This window comes from Schistocerca americana, chromosome 8, assembly GCF_021461395.2.
Source record: "Schistocerca americana isolate TAMUIC-IGC-003095 chromosome 8, iqSchAmer2.1, whole genome shotgun sequence".
Classification (NCBI taxonomy): Eukaryota; Metazoa; Arthropoda; class Insecta; order Orthoptera; family Acrididae; genus Schistocerca; species Schistocerca americana.
The window spans coordinates 195,839,111-195,860,109 of record NC_060126.1 but is presented as its reverse complement, the minus strand read 5'-3'; the positions used below and the strand labels follow the sequence as shown (position 1 = coordinate 195,860,109).

Here is a 20,999-nt window from a genome sequence, read left to right as displayed (position 1 = left end):
TTCATATTTCAACACACTCTTTTATCGTACATAATAGGACCATGCACACCGGGTCAGCAGACAAATGTAAAGATAGTAAACTTGTTGTCGTGCCTCTCGAGTCAAGTGCTACGTGTTACCACCAACATGCGCGCAAGCTTACCATCAGACTCTGCAGCTGCTGTTGCAGAAGCAGTTGGACATGCTGACACGCTGGCACAGTCAATTCTTTCACCTCTGTTTGAATCAATAACAGATGCTATAGAGGCTATTTTACTGACCATGCACAATGAGGACTTCTCCATGTAAGTATCATTGATATACATGTTACCTTTTGTTTAGTTAGCTGTATTATGTTTGAATGAATCTCGTTTATTGTTTGTTACAACTTTAAATACTAGTGTTATGTATAAATTTTAAGCACATAGCTTACCACAAAAGTAAAGGGATAAAGCAGTTCCATCCATACCCATTTACAATACTGTAATCCTGCTACGGGTGAGAGAAGAATTACTTTATTATATCAACCACAAATACAACACGAGATACAAAAAGAATTTTGTGCTACCCACACACAGTTAAAATTGTATACAGAAACTCCACAATATATTGGGATAACAATGTGTAATAAATTAAAGGGCAAAACGTATTTAATATGAAACCACAGATTCTAAAAGTAAGAAAGCTTCTGTTGGCGAAATGCTACTATTTGGTAGAAGAATTGTGGATGGAATGATAATTTGAGAATGGGGTAACTTAATATTATTTTTTAAAATAAAGTTTTATTATTATTAGAATGCTATTATTAGCATCAGTTGTTCTATGTTTATAGAAAAATTTTGATATGCCTCCCGAGCTTGAATGAAATAATTTAGATTACGTGTGCTATTAGACTAATAAATTCAATTCAGAATGAATGTTAAATGCTGCAACAATGTCAGTGCTATTTAAAAACTTTTGAATAAATTAAAATTGTGTACCAAACTGAGACTCAAATCCAGAACTTTGCTTTTCATAGGCAATTTTTTTTTTTTAGTCACTGAGCTCGCACTGTTACAGTTTTTTTGTATCTTTTGTCTCATTTCCAAACTTCATAGGACATTTTGTGTGTGCCTTGATAGACTGCTAATCCAGCAAGGGTACTAGGGTGTACACGCCCTGGGAAATCCAGGAAAAATCCCAGAAGTTTTTCATCTGGCAGAAAATGGGGAGAAATCCGGGATAGTTATAGAATTCCAGGAATTTTTCATTGTTTTATTTTTTGGTTAAATTTTTGTGATTTTGACTGGCAAGAACTGATATTCTAAAAAAGAATTTTTGTACCCCACTATTGCATAATAATACTGCAACAATGAAATATAAATGAGAGAAATAAATAAATAAAACTTAAGTTCCAAAGGAAATGTGCCATTTACAATGACAAGACACAGTGCGCACATAAGCATATGCCAAAAGCAAAGTGTGTCAAAGGCTTCAGGATGAAGACTGTGAAATACTTCATAATAACAAAGTGCTTCTGGTGAGTGCAATGTCACAACTGTTTACATTAGGTTCATTTGAGCAGTTGGCTAGTTTCAATTGTCCACTGAATTTAACACTTTGAGGACCAGCCAGTAAGAAGAATTTCGAGTCCCAGAAGACTAGACATTATTTAAAATTTTACTGGCACATTTGTGTGATGTGTGTTAAAGTATAACATGTGCAAAATGAGACCAATATTATAAGTGAACGCTTTTCTCTTCTTTAGCGTATTAATCTTCAAAACCATTATTAAATGTGAAAGGTATGTATATTAATTTAAACCATTAACTTATTGTATTTCTGTGTTGACACTACTTGGCAACAGCCTCAACGGGTGCGGGGCAAAGTCAGGACATGCGGGGACCAAGCAGCAATCGGTATTGTAATTGTCAACTGTCGAAGCTGCGTTGGTAAAGTACCGGAACTTCAAGCGCTGATAGAAAGCACCGAAGCTGAAATCGTTATAGGTACGGAAAGCTGGCTTAAGCCAGAGATAAATTCTGCCGAAATTTTTACAAAGGTACAGACGGTGTTTAGAAAGGATAGATTGCATGCAACCGGTGGTGGAGTGTTCATCGCTGTTAGTAGTAGTTTATCCTGTAGTGAAGTAGAAGTGGATAGTTCCTGTGAATTATTATGGGTGGAGGTTACACTAAACAACCGAACTAGGTTAATAATTGGCTCCTTTTACCGACCTCCCGACTCAGCAGCATTAGTGGTAGAACAACTGAGAGAAAATTTGGAATACATTTCACATAAATTTTCTCAGCATGTTATAGTCTTAGGTGGAGATTTCAATTTACCAGATATAGACTGGGACACTCAGATGTTTAGGACGGGTGGTAGGGACAGAGCATCGAGTGACATTATACTGAGTGCACTATCCGAAAATTACCTCGAGCAATTAAACAGAGAACCGACTCGTGGAGATAACATATTGGACCTACTGATAACAAACAGACCCGAACTTTTCGAATCTGTATGTACAGAACAGGGAATCAGTGATCATAAGGCCGTTGCAGCATCCCTGAATATGGAAGTTAATAGGAATATAAAAAAAGGGAGGAAGGTTTATCTGTTTAGCAAGAGTAATAGAAGGCAGATTTCAGACTACCTAACAGATCAAAACGAAAATTTCTGTTCCGACACTGACAATGTTGAGTGTTTATGGAAAAAGTTCAAGGCAATCGTAAAATGCGTTTTAGACAGGTACGTGCCGAGTAAAACCGTGAGGGACGGGAAAAACCCACCGTGGTACAACAACAAAGTTAGGAAACTACTGCGAAAGCAAAGAGAGCTCCACTCCAAGCTTAAACGCAGCCAAAACCTCTCAGACAAACAGAAGCTAAACGATGTCAAAGTTAGCGTAAGGAGGGCTATGCGTGAAGCGTTCATTGAATTCGAAAGTAAAATTCTATGTACCGACTTGACAGAAAATCCTAGGAAGTTCTGGTCTTACGTTAAATCAGTAAGTGGCTCGAAACAGCATATCCAGACACTACGGGATGATGATGGCATTGAAACAGAGGATGACACGCGTAAAGCTGAAATACTAAACACCTTTTTCCAAAGCTGTTTCACAGAGGAAGACCGCACTGCAGTTCCTTCTCTAAATCCTCGCACAAACGAAAAAATGGCTGACATCGAAATAAGTGTCCAAGGAATAGAAAAGCAACTGGAATCACTCAATAGAGGAAAGTCCACTGGACCTGACGGGATACCAATTCGATTCTACACAGAGTACGTGAAAGAACTTGCCCCCCTTCTAACAGCCGTGTACCGCAAGTCTCTAGAGGAACGGAGGGTTCCAAATGATTGGAAAAGAGCACAGATAGTCCCAGTCTTCAAGAAGGGTCGTCGAGCAGATGCGCAAAACTATAGACCTATATCTCTTACGTCGATCTCTTGTAGAATTTTAGAACATGTTTTTTGCTCGCGTATCATGTCATTTCTGGAAACCCAGAATCTACTATGTAGGAATCAACATGGATTCCGGAAACAGCGATCGTGTGAGACCCAACTCGCCTTATTTGTTCATGAGACCCAGAAAATATTAGATACAGGCTCCCAGGTAGATGCTATTTTTCTTGACTTCCGGAAGGCGTTCGATACAGTTCCGCACTGTCGCCTGATAAACAAAGTAAGAGCCTACGGAATATCAGACCAGCTGTGTGGCTGGATTGAAGAGTTTTTAGCAAACAGAACACAGCATGTTGTTATCAATGGAGAGACGTCTACAGACGTTAAAGTAACCTCTGGCGTGCCACAGGGGAGTGTTGTGGGACCATTGCTTTTCACAATATATATAAATGACTTAGTAGATAGTGTCGGAAGTTCCATGCGGCTTTTCGCGGATGATGCTGTAGTATACAGAGAAGTTGCTGCATTAGAAAATTGTAGCGAAATACAGGAAGATCTGCAGCGGATAGGCACTTGGTGCAGGGAGTGGCAACTGACCCTTAACATAGACAAATGTAATGTATTGCGAATACATAGAAAGAAGGATCCCTTATTGTATGATTATATGATAGCCGAACAAACACTGGTAGCAGTTACTTATGTAAAATATCTGGGAGTATGCGTACGGAACGATTTGAAGTGGAATGATCATATAAAACTAATTGTTGGTAAGGCGGGTACCAGGTTGAGATTCATTGGGAGAGTGCTTAGAAAATGTAGTCCATCAACAAAGGAGGTGGCTTACAAAACACTCGTTCGACCTATACTTGAGTATTGCTCATCAGTGTGGGATCCGTACCAGGTCGGGTTGACGGAGGAGATAGAGAAGATCCAAAGAAGAGCAGCGCGATTCGTCACTGGGTTATTTGGTAACCGTGATAGCGTTACGGAGATGTTTAATAAACTCAAGTGGCAGACTCTGCAAGAGAGGCGCTCTGCATCGCGGTGTAGCTTGCTCGCCAGGTTTCGAGAGGGTGCGTTTCTGGATGAGGTATCGAATATATTGCTTCCCCCTACTTATACTTCCCGAGGAGATCACGAATGTAAAATTAGAGAGATTAGAGCGCGCACGGAGGCTTTCAGACAGTCGTTCTTCCCGCGAACCATACGCGACTGGAACAGGAAAGGGAGGTAATGACAGTGGCACGTAAAGTGCCCTCCGCCACACACCGTTGGGTGGCTTGCGGAGTATCGATGTAGATGTAGATGTAGAACAGTGATATTGCTATTGGCTGAATACATCACGTGTCCTATGCTCTGAATACCTGCTGCAATCGGGTGGTGGGATCACGTGACATGCGCAATGATTGGCTTACAAAAGCCCATCACAATCTCGGTTTCAATGATTTGGAAACTAACATTCTGTGTTTCTGTGTTGGGTGGAACTCGACTGGCTTTCGTTTTCTGAAGTGCCAGAAAATTCTACACTGGTGTATAAAACCTAAACCATTGAAAGTATTGACAAGTTTTACAGTTCCCAGGGAAGTTATAATATCACTTAACATGGAAAAAGTGTATTTTCATCCGGGAAAAAGTGTGGTTTTAACCAAGAAATCCGGGAAAAATCTGGGAATTTTTTTTTTCTTTTTTGCTTATACATCCTGGATACAGGAGAGCTTCTGTGAAGTTTGGTAAGTAGGAGAAAGATAATGACAGAATTGAAGCTGTGAGGACAAGTCATGAGTCGTGCATGGATAGCTCAGTCAAGAAAAGCATTGCTTTTGAAAGGCACACTTCCAGGTTGGTCCAATACATAGCTTTAATCTTTCAGGATGTTTCGTGAGAACATTTCTGAAGCACTAATTTCCGACATATTTTTAAAACTTACATTTGGCCAATTTTTGAATGACTGCTGTAGAAGAATGATTGGCAGCACAGACTTCGACTAAGCATGGACAGATGTGTATTGGGCTACCGTGCACTTTGGTATGGGAATGGTGCATTTTTCCAGATAGTCCTTGTACCTATAGAGAACTATAAACATTTAATATGTTATGTACAATATCTGTTTCAAAAACAGAACTCTACTTTTATGATTATAAGGATACCATTTTGTTTTTAACAGTGAAACTGGACCACCAAGCAAGAAAAGTGAAACAAATTGCTCACTTTATATGAAAGAGCTTCAGGGTTTTATATCTAGAGCTGTTTCGACATATCTGGCACCATTCCAAAATCAAGAACTCGTTGCAAAGTGGTAAGTGTTTGTAACTGATAGTTATATATATTAAGTTCTTTCACAAACTTTGAGAATGCAAACTGGTAAACATGTTTGAATATATGAGTAACTGTGTGATGATTAAAATGAAATTCCATCACTGAATCCAAATTTATTTATTAAAACACATTGATTCTGTAGTTTACGATACCTGTTGCCTCATGGCCTCCTAAAGTGGAATAGACCACACCCATGGTGTAGCGATGCATTTGTCTACTGCAGTGGCTGCAGTCACTAGCCTGCTATAGCTTAAAAACATACCCTTTTTTACGAATAAAGGTCTACCGATTATCTGTAGTTTGATTTTGTCAGGTTCTTACTTCTGACATTTATTTCCGAGTGAAGATTCACTCAATGTCTTTCAACATGACCTGGTGAAGCAGACACACCTGCATATTGTGAGAACCAACTTCACTAGTGGTCCATACTGAAAGTCCCCCTCAGGTATTTGGTTTTCATTGCACTTACGCTACTCGGGGAAAAAAAAGGAAAAAAAGAGAAGCACCCAGAACACAAGGTCGGATGTCATTGTCACTTCATACACACCTCAGTGGGTATGTGAATGATTGGAGTTACAGTTCTCTGTGACAGGTAGAATGGCCACTAGAGTGCATTAACTATGTTATCAAACCTGTTGGGGTCTAGAAGACATATGAACAGCATAACATATTGAGGATCTCTGTGAAAGACACAGGGAAGTTGGAAACAGTGTTACCAGCATATGACTGAGTTTGCAAGAGCCCCCATTATGGCTCTCAATTCATCCAGCATGTCGAATTGTGCAGTATCTGAATTTTTGGAGCATTTAGATATGCCAGTGGCCTGATGTTGGCAACATGTGGGTGTGAGGGCAGGTATACTCATAGTCAAGGTTACAGTCACTCGTGTCTGATCACCACAAGGGAGGAGCAATTTGCTGTGCACCAAGCACACCAAAAAATCCTTCACATCAACACCTGCCATCCAAGAACAGGTGGTGGACACTCTGCAACATTCAGCGTCATCCTGCATCATTGGTCAGAGACTAGCAGCAGCCGTACTAGGGAATTACTGTCTCATGGATATACTGCTGTTTACACCACAACACATACAGCTACATTTGGAGTGGTGTCATGACAGGGAAGCATGGACTTGTGATGAATGTGTTCAGTGATGAATCATTGCTCTGCGCTACTCTGGACAGTAATTGTCAGTTAGTATGGTGGTGACCTAATGAGAGGTTCTAATCTTCCTTTGTTTTGGAGAACTGTGGTGGTGATACTCCTAGCATCATAGTGCGGGGAGCCACCAGGTATGACTTCAGGTCATGGCTGGCAGTGACTAGGGAAACAAGAACAGTACAGTGGTACATCACACACATCCTGCATCCTCATGTGTTGCCTCTCATGTGACAGTATCATAGTGGCATTTTTTAAAAGGACACTGCTTGCCCACACATGGGACATGTGTCTATGAGCTATTTATTTGATGTTGAGGTACTCCCAGGGCCAGCAAAATCCCAGTTCTGTGCCTGAGAAAACCTGTTTAAGACCAGGTCAGCTATCAAATCTGTCCCAGTGCCAGTATCCAATATATCAAGAATTATAATGCCCTTCCCAATCGAGTCAGTGTATGCATTGTGGCAGGAGGGTGTGCAGATAAGTGGGCATATCCTCTCAGTCTGCAAAGTTTCATTTGATTTCCTCCTATTCAAGGTGCTTCACTTTTAGTCAGGCAGTGTATATTGTTAACAAAGAGAAGTGCAAATACATTAGCAGTGTTTTCTTCATTCTGTTTGGTAATGATACATTTGTGTAATGATAAGCACAAGTTTTAGGAATTACATTTGGCGCAATAATAATTCTTTTGAAGACTAGAGATTCCATCCTAAAGAAATAAAAATCACAAAAAAGTCTCCATTTGTAACAACCAAATAAAAGTATTCAGAGGAGCAGAGATACCAAACACAAAGTATCAATGGCAGAAATGTAGACTCCCATCACACAACTTCACTGTCAATTTCCGCAGCAGTCATACCACATCTACTTAACAAATTTTTCAGTTCGTTAGTGTGCTGTCATAACTTACTGTAATCTGTTGTGTTGTTACACGGCACCAGAATGGACCTTTTCAGTGACCTCCTGTGGCTCAGTACAGCTCCAATTTTCTGTCCATGCAAATTGGGCTCAAATTAGAATCCAGCCTACAACTCACTCGCTCATCACATTGATCCTTCACATTCCCTCTAACATTGGAATTGGAAACAACCCGCTGTAGTACAAAAGAATTACAGAATGCAAAATATTGTTGAAAAAAATAAAACTGGAAGTCATAAAATGGAATGCTCAATTCAATGATTAGCCTGGTATTTGATGCACAAAAATGTTGGAAGTGTAATATAGCCAAATATCCAGTTCTTACTCTAACCGTGCACAAAGAAATCTATTATAACACAAGTGGTTTGAAGTAAATACAATGTATTTATTAAAATAGCCAGAACTATACGCATGATAACAATGCTTCTGCAATATCACAACTGTAAAAATTGCCTATTCTTCATGACAGCAAAAAAATTTAAATCTGTATATCCAACACAAGTACACTGGTGTGCAAAACTTATGGATGAAAGTAACTTTCGCTTGATGTTTCACTGCCAAGAAACATAGTGGGATGAAATTTGGACTGTGCATGGAAAGAACTGCTGCAATATACTACAGAAGGTATCTGAAAGAAACACAATGAGGTGAACAGAAATAACACTGTTATTCAAAGACAATAATTACACTCAAGTCATCATGATCTATAAGGGTCCCTTTGACATTACAAAAGGTGGGACACGGTTCCAAACAGGGCATGTGATCATCACAATCTGCAATACATGCTGTGTAATGTACTCCCATGCTGGCCACAATGTTGGTAAGGTGTTCTTCGGTAGGGTGTTAACATTTCTCAACCAATGTGGTTGACAGCTCCTGGTTGGTCATTGCTGCATGTGGGTATGCTGCATTACATCTGCCCAACACATCTCACACATGCTTGATGGGATGTAAGTTGGGGGAACAGGCAGAACAGTCCATCCTTTCATTCCAAGAGCTGCTCCACTTATACTGCAGTCATGTGTTGTCACCCATAAAAAATAAGTCGAGGCCAAATGCAGCCCTGAAAAGACAGACACGGGGGAGGAGTACAGTATCACAATAATGTTGACTTATGAATGGAGCCACTTAGATTTGGAGATCAGTGCACCCATACAACATTATGCTCCCCACTCTATAACAACAGGACCACCAAAACTATCATGTTGACATTGTATATGGATGTATTATGTATTCCCACCTCTCCCCACACAAGGGTGCCTTCAGGATCACTGCTCATACTGAATCTGCTCTCACCTGGGAAGAGCATGTGTCCCCACTCCTCATTGGTCCAGTCCCTGTGCTCTTGGCACCATCACAAACAGTGCTACAGATGTGCAGGTGTCGACAGAACAAAATTTACTGATCATCGGGCAAAGAGAACAACCGCCTACAGGCATTGTGTCACAGTGGAGTCGGAGACTACGTGCCTTGGAATTGTATTAAATGACATGGGTCCCTTCTTGCCTGTTGCATAATGTAGTGGTCATACATTGTAGTTGACCATGGTCAACCATCTCCTCTTCTTCAGGCAACAGTACTTGTGGTTCGCAATGCTCACAATGCCTGTGAAAAACTACTTGCTGTTTGACATACACTGTCTTCCCAGTTCTCCATGTGCTGCACACCCAGTCTCAGGTGGTCCTATAGTCATGCTGACATCATACCATGTGATGTCCAAGTGTGAAATAAAGTCGGAAATACCATAAGCAGTACAAAAATCAGCAAAAGTATTACAAGAAATTTCTGTGAAAATATAGATTTTTAACAGGCATCAACATGCACTTTGATTGCTTCTAAATTCAGTCTGTCATATTTTTCAAATTCCAGTCCCACACATTCTCTCCCCCACGTAAGTTGTGCCCCCCCCCCCCCCCACCCCCTTTTTCTGATGTTACTTTTCCCTGTGTTTTCTTCTTGCCCTCACTCACATTCACTTCTCAATTTGTCTTCCTAATTTGTTGACCCAAGACAGTTTGTTGATTAAACATAGTTCTCCTTATACTGCATTTTTATAATATGCTTAAACCAAAATAGGAAACTCAATACCATGAACATATTGAACTCCATTGGTTTGAAGCAAATAAAACATGATAACATAGTGACTTTTCTGCCATAGATTCATTAAGGCTGTTTGGTAAAATAAAGTACATTTTCTTATAGCAGTTTGATATTACTGTTATGGTGAAGAAAAAAAAGACTTTGCAGAAAGGCTGTTTCTTTTTCAAGAAACTATTCTGTAAATCTTCAAGCAAAAAACTGCCACTTCTTTTCTGCGATAAATTTTCTGTTCAGATATCATTATTGTGAAATTTGAAATTGGGCATTTAAAGCAGATTTTATTTGGAATTTCAAAATGAATCAAATTACTAGATTCAATTTTGGTAAAATAAACAATATTTTCAAATAAATAAGAACAGACTCTTTTAAAATCTGCCTTTCTTTATGTAGGTTCAACTTGAATCACCATTTTTCAAATCTATTCTGCACATACAAACTCTGTTCTCCACTACAGCAGAACCTCGATTGTCTGACCTTCAATTAACCGTCTCCTTGGATTATCTGACCATATGTTTGACTACATGTCTGTGCTCTGCACCGAACAGCATACCAGAATTATCAGTTGATTTTATTCCTGTTACAACAGGTTTGTCGTGAGTCATGCTTCTCACACATGTTCAGTTGACACACCACTATAATGCCAGACTGTTCGCTTTGCTGTACTCATGAAATTTGTCAACTGCTTTACTGCCAGACTGTTCGCTTTGCTGTACTCATAAAATTTCAGTCACTATCATAAAAGAAAAAGCTTTTCCATAGCTCCAAAAGCTGGAGGGTGGGGGGCTGAAAAGTTAAATTCCAAGCAAGTGAAGGTTGGCTTCACTTTTGGAAAATTTGGCACGGCAGTAGGCAAGCTGCTGTTTCAGGTGAAAAGCTTTCTGCTGCTGATTATGATGCAGGTAAGAAGTTTGTTGAAAAATACGATAGAAATGATAGTATCAGAAAATGAACTGGTAGCTAAGCATTTATACAACATTGATGAGATGGGGCTAAATTATAAAATGCTCACCCAAAAATTGAAACAGTCACAGCACAAAACTAGCAAAGGGCAGCAACATGTAGCAATGTAAGTGATGACCATAAATTGTCATTGTTTTTAATCGGAAAATCTAAGAAACCAACAACCTTCCAAAACACAAACATGCCAGCACTTTCTGTTTATCACAAAGCTCAAAAAAAGTACTTGGATGAATGGTATTTTGTTTAAAGAATGGTTTTTTTGAGGCATTTGTTCCGCCGTTCAAACATACTTGAAATCGAAAAACTAAACTTCTACCTCATGCAGTTGTATTGCTAAAAATGCCCCTCTGTGTATGAGCTTCAACAGGGGACATAAGAGCTACGTTTTTGGCCTCCTCCCTCTGTCTCCCCCCATGACTTCAATAATCCAAGGAAAGGACCAAGATGTTATTGAGCAGTTAAAGTGTAGGAAGAAACATACCAGTGCTTTGTAGGAGAAAACAGAATTTGTAACCTTTTTGAAGCAGTGAAAAGTCTCAACATAAAAGAGCCAATTTACATAGTTGCTCAAACTTGGGAAGAACTTAAGGAAACCCCGGTACAAAAAATACAGTGAGAGGTTTGTACTAGCCTAAACCAAGAGCAAAAACATCCAGAAACTTATGAGTCAGACACTACAAATTTAGTCACAGATTAGTAGCTCTTCACAGTGATATCCAGCCTGCTGATGTAGAGGAATGGCTAGCAGGAGGTGATGTTACTGCTGTTACCGGTGCAGAACTGGAAGATAAAATCAGATTATCGATCTTGTTTTGCAACAGTGTAGCGCTGAGCAAAATGAGGTAGATGGTGAAGAAAAGGAAGAAGACAAGAAGATCAGCCACTCTGCAGCAAAAGTGTGTTTAGTCTGCCCTCAGATGTTTTGAACAACAACCAACCGCTACACTTAGGGGCAGTGCTACAGCATTTGGGGCAAAGGCATGGCGTAATGCAATTGCTAAGTCGATGTTTATGAAATTAAAAAAAACTCTTCTTTAAAAATATTTTCAGTGTCTAAAATTTTCTGTTTTCTTTCTCTTTGTTACAAAAGTATTTGTTTGCCCAATTTTGATTTATTATATCATTTTGAGATCTGTAATTAAGTTGTTTCATTCTCCTCCAATTATATGACCCTTTTAGTTTTCTGTCCACCGTCTGGTCCCAAAAGTGACGGTTAATCGAGATTTGACTGTTGTTAGAATTAATGCAACAGCAACATTAACTGTATGCTTTGACAGTCAGACAAATATTAAGCTTTCTCTTTTCAGTTGTTTTAAAATTATTCTTTCAATTACTTTTTTAAATTCTGTATATATTACTGTTATTGAAATGTGGCTGCAGTTTTATTGGGATTGCTTTTTAGGCTAAGATATTGTAATGACCAGCACAGTGAAGATACACATCAGGTGGAAAAGACAGTGCCTCACTGTCTCATTCAACACAAAACAAAGGAAAAATTACATCTGTGTAAATATATTGAAATATAAGTAGTGTAAGTACAGTGCGGTATTTGTATGTTGTAACTCAGGTGGAAAAGACAGCAATGTTACCAACGGAATTTTTAACAGTACAAAGAGCTATGAGACATGGAAATCAACTTGAATCCTCTGATAATACAACATGTTATGTAATTCTTGCTGTATGTGATTTTTGTTTTTATTTTTACATAACTGTCTTACAGATATGAATGAGAAACATGATTTTCTTCACTCTTTAATACTAAATGTGTCAAAATACATCCCCATTCTCTTTGAGTACATAGAGTTTGGTCCTTTAGTATAGATGAGTAAACCTACAGTCCTTTAGAAACTCAAACAGCTTCAAACTTCTGATTAATTTACAAATGAGTCAGCATTTTAAATATTTAGTGTTAAATATGTAAGTGAAAAGAACTTTAAAAAGATTTGAACTTTAAAGTTTGTAGGAAGTTGCTAAGTGATCCCATTATCAAACGCTGGATGTGTATAGTCTTGGTAATTTGTATTTCATTTTAAGCAAAAAGCAGTTTTTCATGCATGTCAATGTTTGTGTAATAGAATGATACAATTTTTCAGATACATTTTAGTAATATATGTGGATACTGAATGCAAAATGTGTCATGAACAGAATTAGTAGTAAATAAGTAATAAATTAAAATGTTATACTTGATTGTGAAGTTTTCTTGCAAGAACAACGAAAGTTTTTCCTTTAATAATTTTGTGGAGGTTATTAGTGAGAAAAAAGTTTTGTAAAGGCTTGCAATGACGTCTAAAGTTTGTTGCAAGTTACTAAGTACCCTTATTCTCAAAGAGTGGTGAATCAATATAGTGTGGATATTTGTGCCTCACGAGCTATGCTGCCTCAGGACATATACCCAGTTTTTAACTATAATATTTGTTTTGTTCTGTTAAAGGTTTAACATAACATTGTACCTGTTAACGAGTAAATTAAAACAGCATTTTAAATTTGGCCAATAATTATGTGAAATACTGAAAAATCAAACTAAGCTAGGCCTCCTGAATTGGGGATTGTGAACCATGAACCATAAACTGGGATAACCATTTAGTAATATAGAAGTCAAAAGTGGAATGGTTGTGTGCATTCAGTGTTAGGCTTAAAATTCATAAGTGAGTCAAAAATATTTCAGGAAAATATGGGAATTTGTTCATTAATACAGCTCTGCATTACATTAGAAATGGCATAATGTCATGGAGCCTTGTGTAGTTCTGTATTATACTAGTTAATCTTCAAAGTATATTGTTTAGTTTTTGAGATGCACTAAGCAATATAGCATGGTTTCAAAACATGTAAGAACTGTTGTTTTATTTTATATATATGAGACAAATAAGACTTCGTAGCTGATAGTGACTCTTTGATGCATTATAATATTTCAGTGCACTTCCTGTAGCTGGTCGATCTTTGGAATTGTTTTGTCGGCACGCGTGCTTTGTTCGACCTCTGGGAAGAGGTGGTCGCCGAAGACTGGCTGCAGATTTTGTGCAGGTAACACTCTTAGCAAATTTACAATTTTGTGTTTGTATCACTGCTAGGCATGAATGTACAAAATTGTTTGACTTACCCAGTTTTATTGTTTAGCTGTGTTCTGTTCCTCTTCTCTGTGATTGATAGGCGTAGTATAAAAGAAGGTGAGAGAAGTGGAATGAATGGTTCATGCATGCCCAACTTGACTGCCATGTTTTCTAATGACAAGGAGTATCTTACAGAAACAGATTATATGCATATCCACTGTGATGGAAAAACATATTGCGCACATCATAAAGTGAAGACAGTAGCAGACCATAAGTTTGTTAAACTATGATGGCAGACACAAAGGTTCTTAAACTGTGATGATCCTGAAGGTTGTATTTTCCCTTCTGACAGATGAGCTGTCTTTTCTCTAACTCATAGCTCTGCTTACAAATTTGGACAGTATGCGTTACGGTATTATGAATCTCTGTTATCTGTTGGAAAGGACGTTCCTTCATGTCATCAATGAAATAAGCTTCAACCTAGTCCTTGCAACAAGATATTAATGAATTTTTTGAAGAGTATTCACAGGATCAGGGCTAAGAAGGGAGGGAGAAACCCATGTTGTTTTTGTGGAAGTGGTGTTGGTTGAAGAACAAAGCACAACTTCGTACAATCGTACAGTTCAAAATCTGCAGAGAGTATATTTTGTATGAGATTTGTGCATATTATTATTTTGCTCATAGGCAGATTACATTTAGATACATCCATATACTCTCTGTATTCACATTTTTAATAGTTTCGACACTGGCTGATAACACTAGAAAAACATCACAAATTGATGATACAATACTACTGGAGGCTCTTACAACCCAATTATCTGGCATTTTTAGTTGCAAGGAGCATAGCAGCAAACAGCAAAATAATTTTGAGATGTTGCATAATATAATACAAATGCCCATGATAATTCTGTTTTAACATTGCACCGTCTTGTGCTGGTGTGTACATTTGCAAGCATTTCCTTGAAGGTGAAGCACTGTCAAAAAGATGGTAAACACAATAAATAGATGGAAAGGATAGATCGCCTCTCACCATAAAGATGACATGTTAAGTTGCATACAGGCACAACAAAAAGAACAAAGCTTTCTTCAGAAAAGAAAGGAAAACACACACACACACACACACACACACACACACACACACACACACACAATATCCTTTTGCAATGCCTGTCGCAACTCGTGGTCTTATCTTGTCTTTATGGTCAATAGCAATTCAGCTTTTTCGTAATTGTTAATATTCTGACCTGGACTTTCCATTGTTAAATAAAGACATGAAATGATTTTAAAAGCAAAGTTAAAGTAAGAATGAACATAAACAAAAGGAAAGGAAGAGTCATCAGATAAGTGAACGTGACTCAAAGAGTGAAATATAGGGAGGAGCAAGATCTGTTCCCCATCTGATAATCAAGATTTAAGTTTTCCATAGTTTTCCGTAAATCAGTAGTAGTAACAAATCCCAAAATGTATATTTTAAAAAATATGCAGCATAATTCCTTTCATTATCATTGTCCTGTGAGAGATTACACTCTGTCTCTAATAACCTTCTTATCAATGAGACATTACACCATAATTTTGCTTGTACTCCATGTGAATCATTCTATATAACTTCCATTTTAATTATTGTATACCTGTTTTAATTATTGTTAATTTTATGCATTTTCACTGACTATTACAGTTTCGTGAAACAATAAAAATATTCAATTTGTAGTAACTCCAACTTCACTAAAAAATAATTGTGCTTCAGTTATTTTTCTTTTTTTATTTCCGGTGACAGTTTGGCACAATGCATTTCAGCAGCACACTGCCATCTTCTGCTGCCCACCTTACGGGCATCTGAAGGTTGCATTTTGCTGCCAAACTATTGTTAGAAATAAAAAAGTGACTGAAGCAGAAAATACCTGAAGTTTTGTAAATTTTGTAAAACAGTCACAGACTTCAACCAAGTTTATTGTAGTATGGACAAGTTTAAATAGAACAATGGTGAAGTAAATTTTTTCCTGTAAATATTGTCAATTATTTTTTGTGGTAACACATCAGTTATCCCGTTTTCACCCTTTTTTTAGTAAATTGTGTTCAATGTTCAAGGTTGAGATAGCAGTAGCGCCTCTCTGCCGGCCTCTTTCAGATGTTGGAAAACCCTACAAACTACTCCGAGCCCTTAGGACATTGTTGATGCTACCACCCGAAGAATATGCAGTGAGTCCTGCATTGGGGCAGTCTGTTCCTTACAGCATGGCTCTGCTTGCTCTGTTTGCACATGGACCCCCTGAGCTGGCATCACCCCATCAGGTATGACAAGAGAAACCATTGAACTACCTTGGATATGAAGTTCGAAAATACATCTAATATGTATGTTATGTGCTAACAGAAGATGGCAGTTATTCTACTTTGTTTATTATTAAGGTGTCTGAAATGAACTGTCTTGTCAATTGTAAAGGTTGTAAAATCAGGAGTATGGAAGTGGAGAAGTTTGGAGACAGTTGCTGACAACATGTGACAGACACGTAGGAAGCTGAATAGAAAGGCAGAAAGAGCCAGAAATGTGTTACACATTTACAAATGCCTGTAAGTGAGATGACTGTTTCAAATTGTGCCATATCTGTTTAATAATTCTGAGTGAGGAACTGCAATACCTGTACATTCAAACATTTAAGAGCGTAGCATTGCTGCATTTGCTACATAGGAGGAATTGAGGTATCTGTCATTCATTATTTTATATAAAGTCAAATTGGTGTGTCACTACCTTGTAGAATGCCTGCACACTATTCAACTCAGGATAATTGTCAGTGGGCCATGCTAAAATTGAGTCATGCACAATCACATTTGAACACTGTGGGTGATTATATCAATCACATTCAAACTTACTAGCAAATTCTTGATTCAGAATTTTAAGAACCACTCTGTATTCCTCCCTTTATACATCTACAACTGTAGGTATCACAATTAGGAGGGAAGCTGCCTTGACATACCTTTGTTTAGTGATGTAACAAAATTTGGAAATTGATTGAAATACCTTAATTTTTCACAGGCTGGATGAGAAGAAAATAACACACAATTTTGTTTCTGCTAGCATATGTGGTTGAGATTTTCTTTTGGTAAATAGTGCTAAAATGATATGCATCATTTCCTTCATAGATAAAGAGTGTGTAGGTTCTCATTAATTATAAGTTTCTTCCATTTTGTGATGTGGCAGTAAGGTAGTAAGACATAGTGATTATATATATATATATAAAGTCAGCTCTGTGGTTCAGGCAGGGATGAGAAAGTGTCTGGCGTGTCTAATGTTTGATCATGTTGAGTATATTGTACATCTTTTCACTGTACAGTCTAGTGGATGTTGTGTATTGATGACAAATGTTATTAGTATTTGAAGGATGTCCCCTTTAACTTTTCTTTTGCAGTTGCTTAATAAAGTGTAATTGTCCAGCATTTCTTTACTGCCTTATTGTTTCAGACTGCCAATTGGTCTCCCAGCTATTTCTCGCAGTGGTTTGATTTCCACACATCTGAGTGTGAACGGCTGGAACTGATGGGTGGGGCACTACAACGCTATGAGCAAATGGTACGACAACGTGGACAGACTCAGTTCCACAGCATTTTCCCCATTATGACATCAATATTAGAAGCAGGACTGAAACACTGCACAGAGCAGGCATGAATGTCATGCGTCAATGATGTTATGTATTTGTAGATTTAATGATGAGATTGTGATATATGCAGTTCAGTTAACAGTTGTAAAATATATTGTTGCACACAACCAATAAACCCATACTGTGATAGAATGAAAGCCAGTGAAATGATGTTCACAATTGTTTGGTTTTGAATCCTTGTAACTGATTGCTCGAAAACCCTTCACAACACCAAGTGTGCTTTCAGGTACCTCAGAGGGATGCTAAAACATATCTATTCTAAAGACTTCTAGAAACTTTATGGACGTTTAGAGTACCTGAGCTTAATAGTGTGTATGTCATGCACAAAAAGGGTCCCACAGTAGTGTTCCGTAACACACACTTCCTGTCTGTGACTGATAAGCTGATTCTGAAAAATTGTAATTAATTGACTGCAAGCTTCCATCTCCGTCAACTCTGGATGTGATCGAATCTGCTGTATATAACACTGGATCTACTACCAGTTGTGAACAATTTAAAACATTTTTCTTTTTTTAAATATATATTTATTTGAGAGTCATTATATGGCATCAATGAAATGTTATTTGTACAAAAATGTAAAGGACTGTAACAAGACTGGCATCATCGTTAACAAAGGGCTCACATTGTCAAATACTGAAGCAACTCTCTTGACTAATTCATAGTTTGCAATATTGTGTATCTGGTACTACCATATCACGTTGAATATCACCAAGTTTGGCACACCCTGCAAGAAAACATAAATTACATAATCAAATAAAATGCAAGACAATTTTATTTGCCAATTACAAAGCTTCACCCTGTTGCAGGAGAGTCACTAACATACCTGAAAGTGCCATTGCATGATCAAATTCACACTTAAGGATATCCAAAACTTCCTTAACTCCTTCTTGTCCTGAAGCGGCCAAACCCCATATTGCAGGCCGCCCAATAAAAACCATTTTTGCTCCAAGGGCTAATGCTTTGAATACATCAATTCCTTCTCGAACTCCTCCATCGAGGTAAATTTCACACCGATCATTTACAGCATGCACAATCTCTGGTAAAACTTCTATCTGTAAAGAATTACAGATTAATTTCCTTCAGAATTGTTTTGCACTTAGTATTTCCACAGCTTTTTCCACATATTTCACAAATTTCATATAAAGATAAAGATGTATGCATATTTTGAAACCACAACCTTTATTCTGTTTATATTACAAAAGTTTGAAGGCTGAGGCGGAATGAGAGAATGCAAGACAGTGTATCAGAATGCTTGCTTTTGTTACCAAGAATCACTCTACAACTATATAATCTCTGGTTTTTATGTTGTGCGAATATAAAATAAGAAGCAATGAAAAACTGAGGATGTAAGAGCAGCATGTACAGTTGGATAGTTACCACCTTTATGATCTGGCCTCGGTATGTGGTGCTCATCTCCATTCCCTGTGACTCCACAAGAACTTCTATTCACAGTAAACTTACCATTCACCAGCCAAAGAACGTCAACTTCTAGCAGTTGCCATGTGCTACATATTGAAAATCTCTCCCATAGACATTGCATCTTCAGAGACAAGCAGTTCCTCTTCCCATATGCCAAGGTATTCACAGGCAAAAACTACTCTCACACCTGCTGACCACCCACTTTCTCCACTACTGGAACATTTAAACCATATCCTCTGATATGACTGAGTGCCTCTCATTGTGCTGTGCAATGGATAGGAAAATATTCCTAAGTGGTGGTCTGCCATCTATCTAACCTACGTAGCTCTTTGTGATACTGTTTGTATCTCCATGGAAGACATAGGTGCAAGACATACCAGTGACCTGACCACCAGTGTAATGAATTGTCAGTTACCAATTTCATTGCAATGACTTCTCCGCTTTCTACGGGGGTTACTCAGAAAGTAATGCACATCTTTTTCTTATACAATTCTTTATTGAGCATAATGAGAATTACACACACGAAAGAATGGTGTTTTTATCTACATACCCTATTTTTCCAAGTAATCTCCATCCCATTCTATGGCTTTCCTCCAGTGCGAAACAAGGGCATGTATGCCCTGTCAGTACCATCCTTATCCTAGTGGCGGAGCCAGTGTTTCACTGTGTGAATCACCTTCTCATTGTCCTCAAAATGTCGTTCACATTTGGCATCCTTTAATGGCCCAAACAAGTGGAAGTCCAAGGGGGCTAGGTCAGGGCTGTCAGGTGTGACAGCCATGGTTGGTCTCCCTGACCGCTGCAAATCGTGGAGCTCCACTGAGCTGCCTTATGATAACGTCACTCTCTGTGCCCAGCGACTGACTGTACTTCTGTTGACAGCAGGTGCTCCATAGACTTTGCACAAGCGTTTGTGAATATTCCCCACAGTTTCTTTCTCTGCAGTAATGAAGTCAATGACAGTACATTGCTTGTAATACACATCACCTACAGACGCCATTTTGAAACTGTCGTGCAGCTACGCTGTCTGTCGGAAGTGACGGGAACTTGGCACGCTGACTCAGGATACTTCAAATAATACATACGTAATGTTTTACATTTGTAGAATTGTTTTCGGCTGAGAAAAAAAAAATGTGGTGCATTACTTACTGGGCAACCCTCGTTTGCGTCTGTGTGACCAGAAGCCAGCTATGCACCAGGACGAATGGCTGCTGCTGATCAACATTCAGGGACCAGCTTTACTAATCAATTGCAGAGCATGCTGCTCAGCATAATGTTTTTGGCTTTAGTAATTATTTAGTTTCCAGAAAGGACCACATTTTCCACCTGGACTGTTATTCACCACAGTTGTGGTTTCAGCTTACAATGCCATTTTCAAATTATAGCTCACCTTGAAGAGCATCAGTGCATCATTCCTATAAATAGGGCATTGTCCTTGTGTTTAAATATTTCATGCATATAATAAGACAGGAGTCTTTGTCATTTATATAAACAAATATAGTACTGTGTGTAGTAACTGCCATAGAATATGTGCCATCTATGCTCGTACTTCACACCGCACATACACCAGGTGTGACATTTGAAAGCTCTATACACGATGCAAATTATGTGCACAAATGGCATGGATTATTATATAAAATGCTATGTTCCATTATATAAATGATGAAGGCCCCTTTTTTATTATACGCACGGAGTAGTTAAACATGGATGACACAAGGATAGTGTCATCTTAACAGGAATGATGCATTTATGCACTTCATAGTGAATTATCTCTTGATAATGGCATTATAAGTTGACAATGCGATTGTGATGAATAAATACATTGAATACCAATCCAGACAGAAAATGATCTCCTTTCTAAAATAGTGCAAGACCGCAGACACAAATAAACAGCAAATAATATCTAGATTCCCCTTCCCATAGCAGCTTTACTGAATGGCACAGGTGAGAACAACCCCTCTCATATATAGTTGGTTCCTGCAACCCCACTGCTTTCAGTCTTCACTATCAGCTACCATGTGCCCTTCAGGTCCTTACATATTTTCAGACATTTTATTTGTTTAATAACATA

General features: G+C 38.2%; 2 protein-coding genes across 2 annotated transcripts in view; one reads left to right on the top strand and one right to left on the bottom strand.

Moving 5' to 3' along the window:
* LOC124545376 (conserved oligomeric Golgi complex subunit 5) overlaps positions 1-17,656 on the top strand; it is a 128,771-nt gene extending 111,115 nt beyond the window's left edge. Inside the window, exons 12-16 of the mRNA XM_047124287.1 lie at positions 38-284; positions 5,525-5,656; positions 13,725-13,833; positions 15,945-16,148; positions 17,314-17,656. Of these exons, the coding sequence (XP_046980243.1) occupies positions 38-284; positions 5,525-5,656; positions 13,725-13,833; positions 15,945-16,148; positions 17,314-17,517 (896 nt within the window). The 3' untranslated portion in view covers positions 17,518-17,656. The remainder of the gene's footprint in view (positions 1-37; positions 285-5,524; positions 5,657-13,724; positions 13,834-15,944; positions 16,149-17,313) is intronic.
* A 363-nt stretch (positions 17,657-18,019) lies between these two features.
* LOC124545378 (peroxisomal (S)-2-hydroxy-acid oxidase GLO1) overlaps positions 18,020-20,999 on the bottom strand; it is a 39,834-nt gene continuing 36,854 nt past the window's right edge. The window contains exons 7-8 of the mRNA XM_047124289.1: positions 18,333-18,561; positions 18,020-18,233 (exon numbers count right to left, since the gene is read on the bottom strand). Of these exons, the coding sequence (XP_046980245.1) occupies positions 18,166-18,233; positions 18,333-18,561 (297 nt within the window). The 3' untranslated portion in view covers positions 18,020-18,165. The remainder of the gene's footprint in view (positions 18,234-18,332; positions 18,562-20,999) is intronic.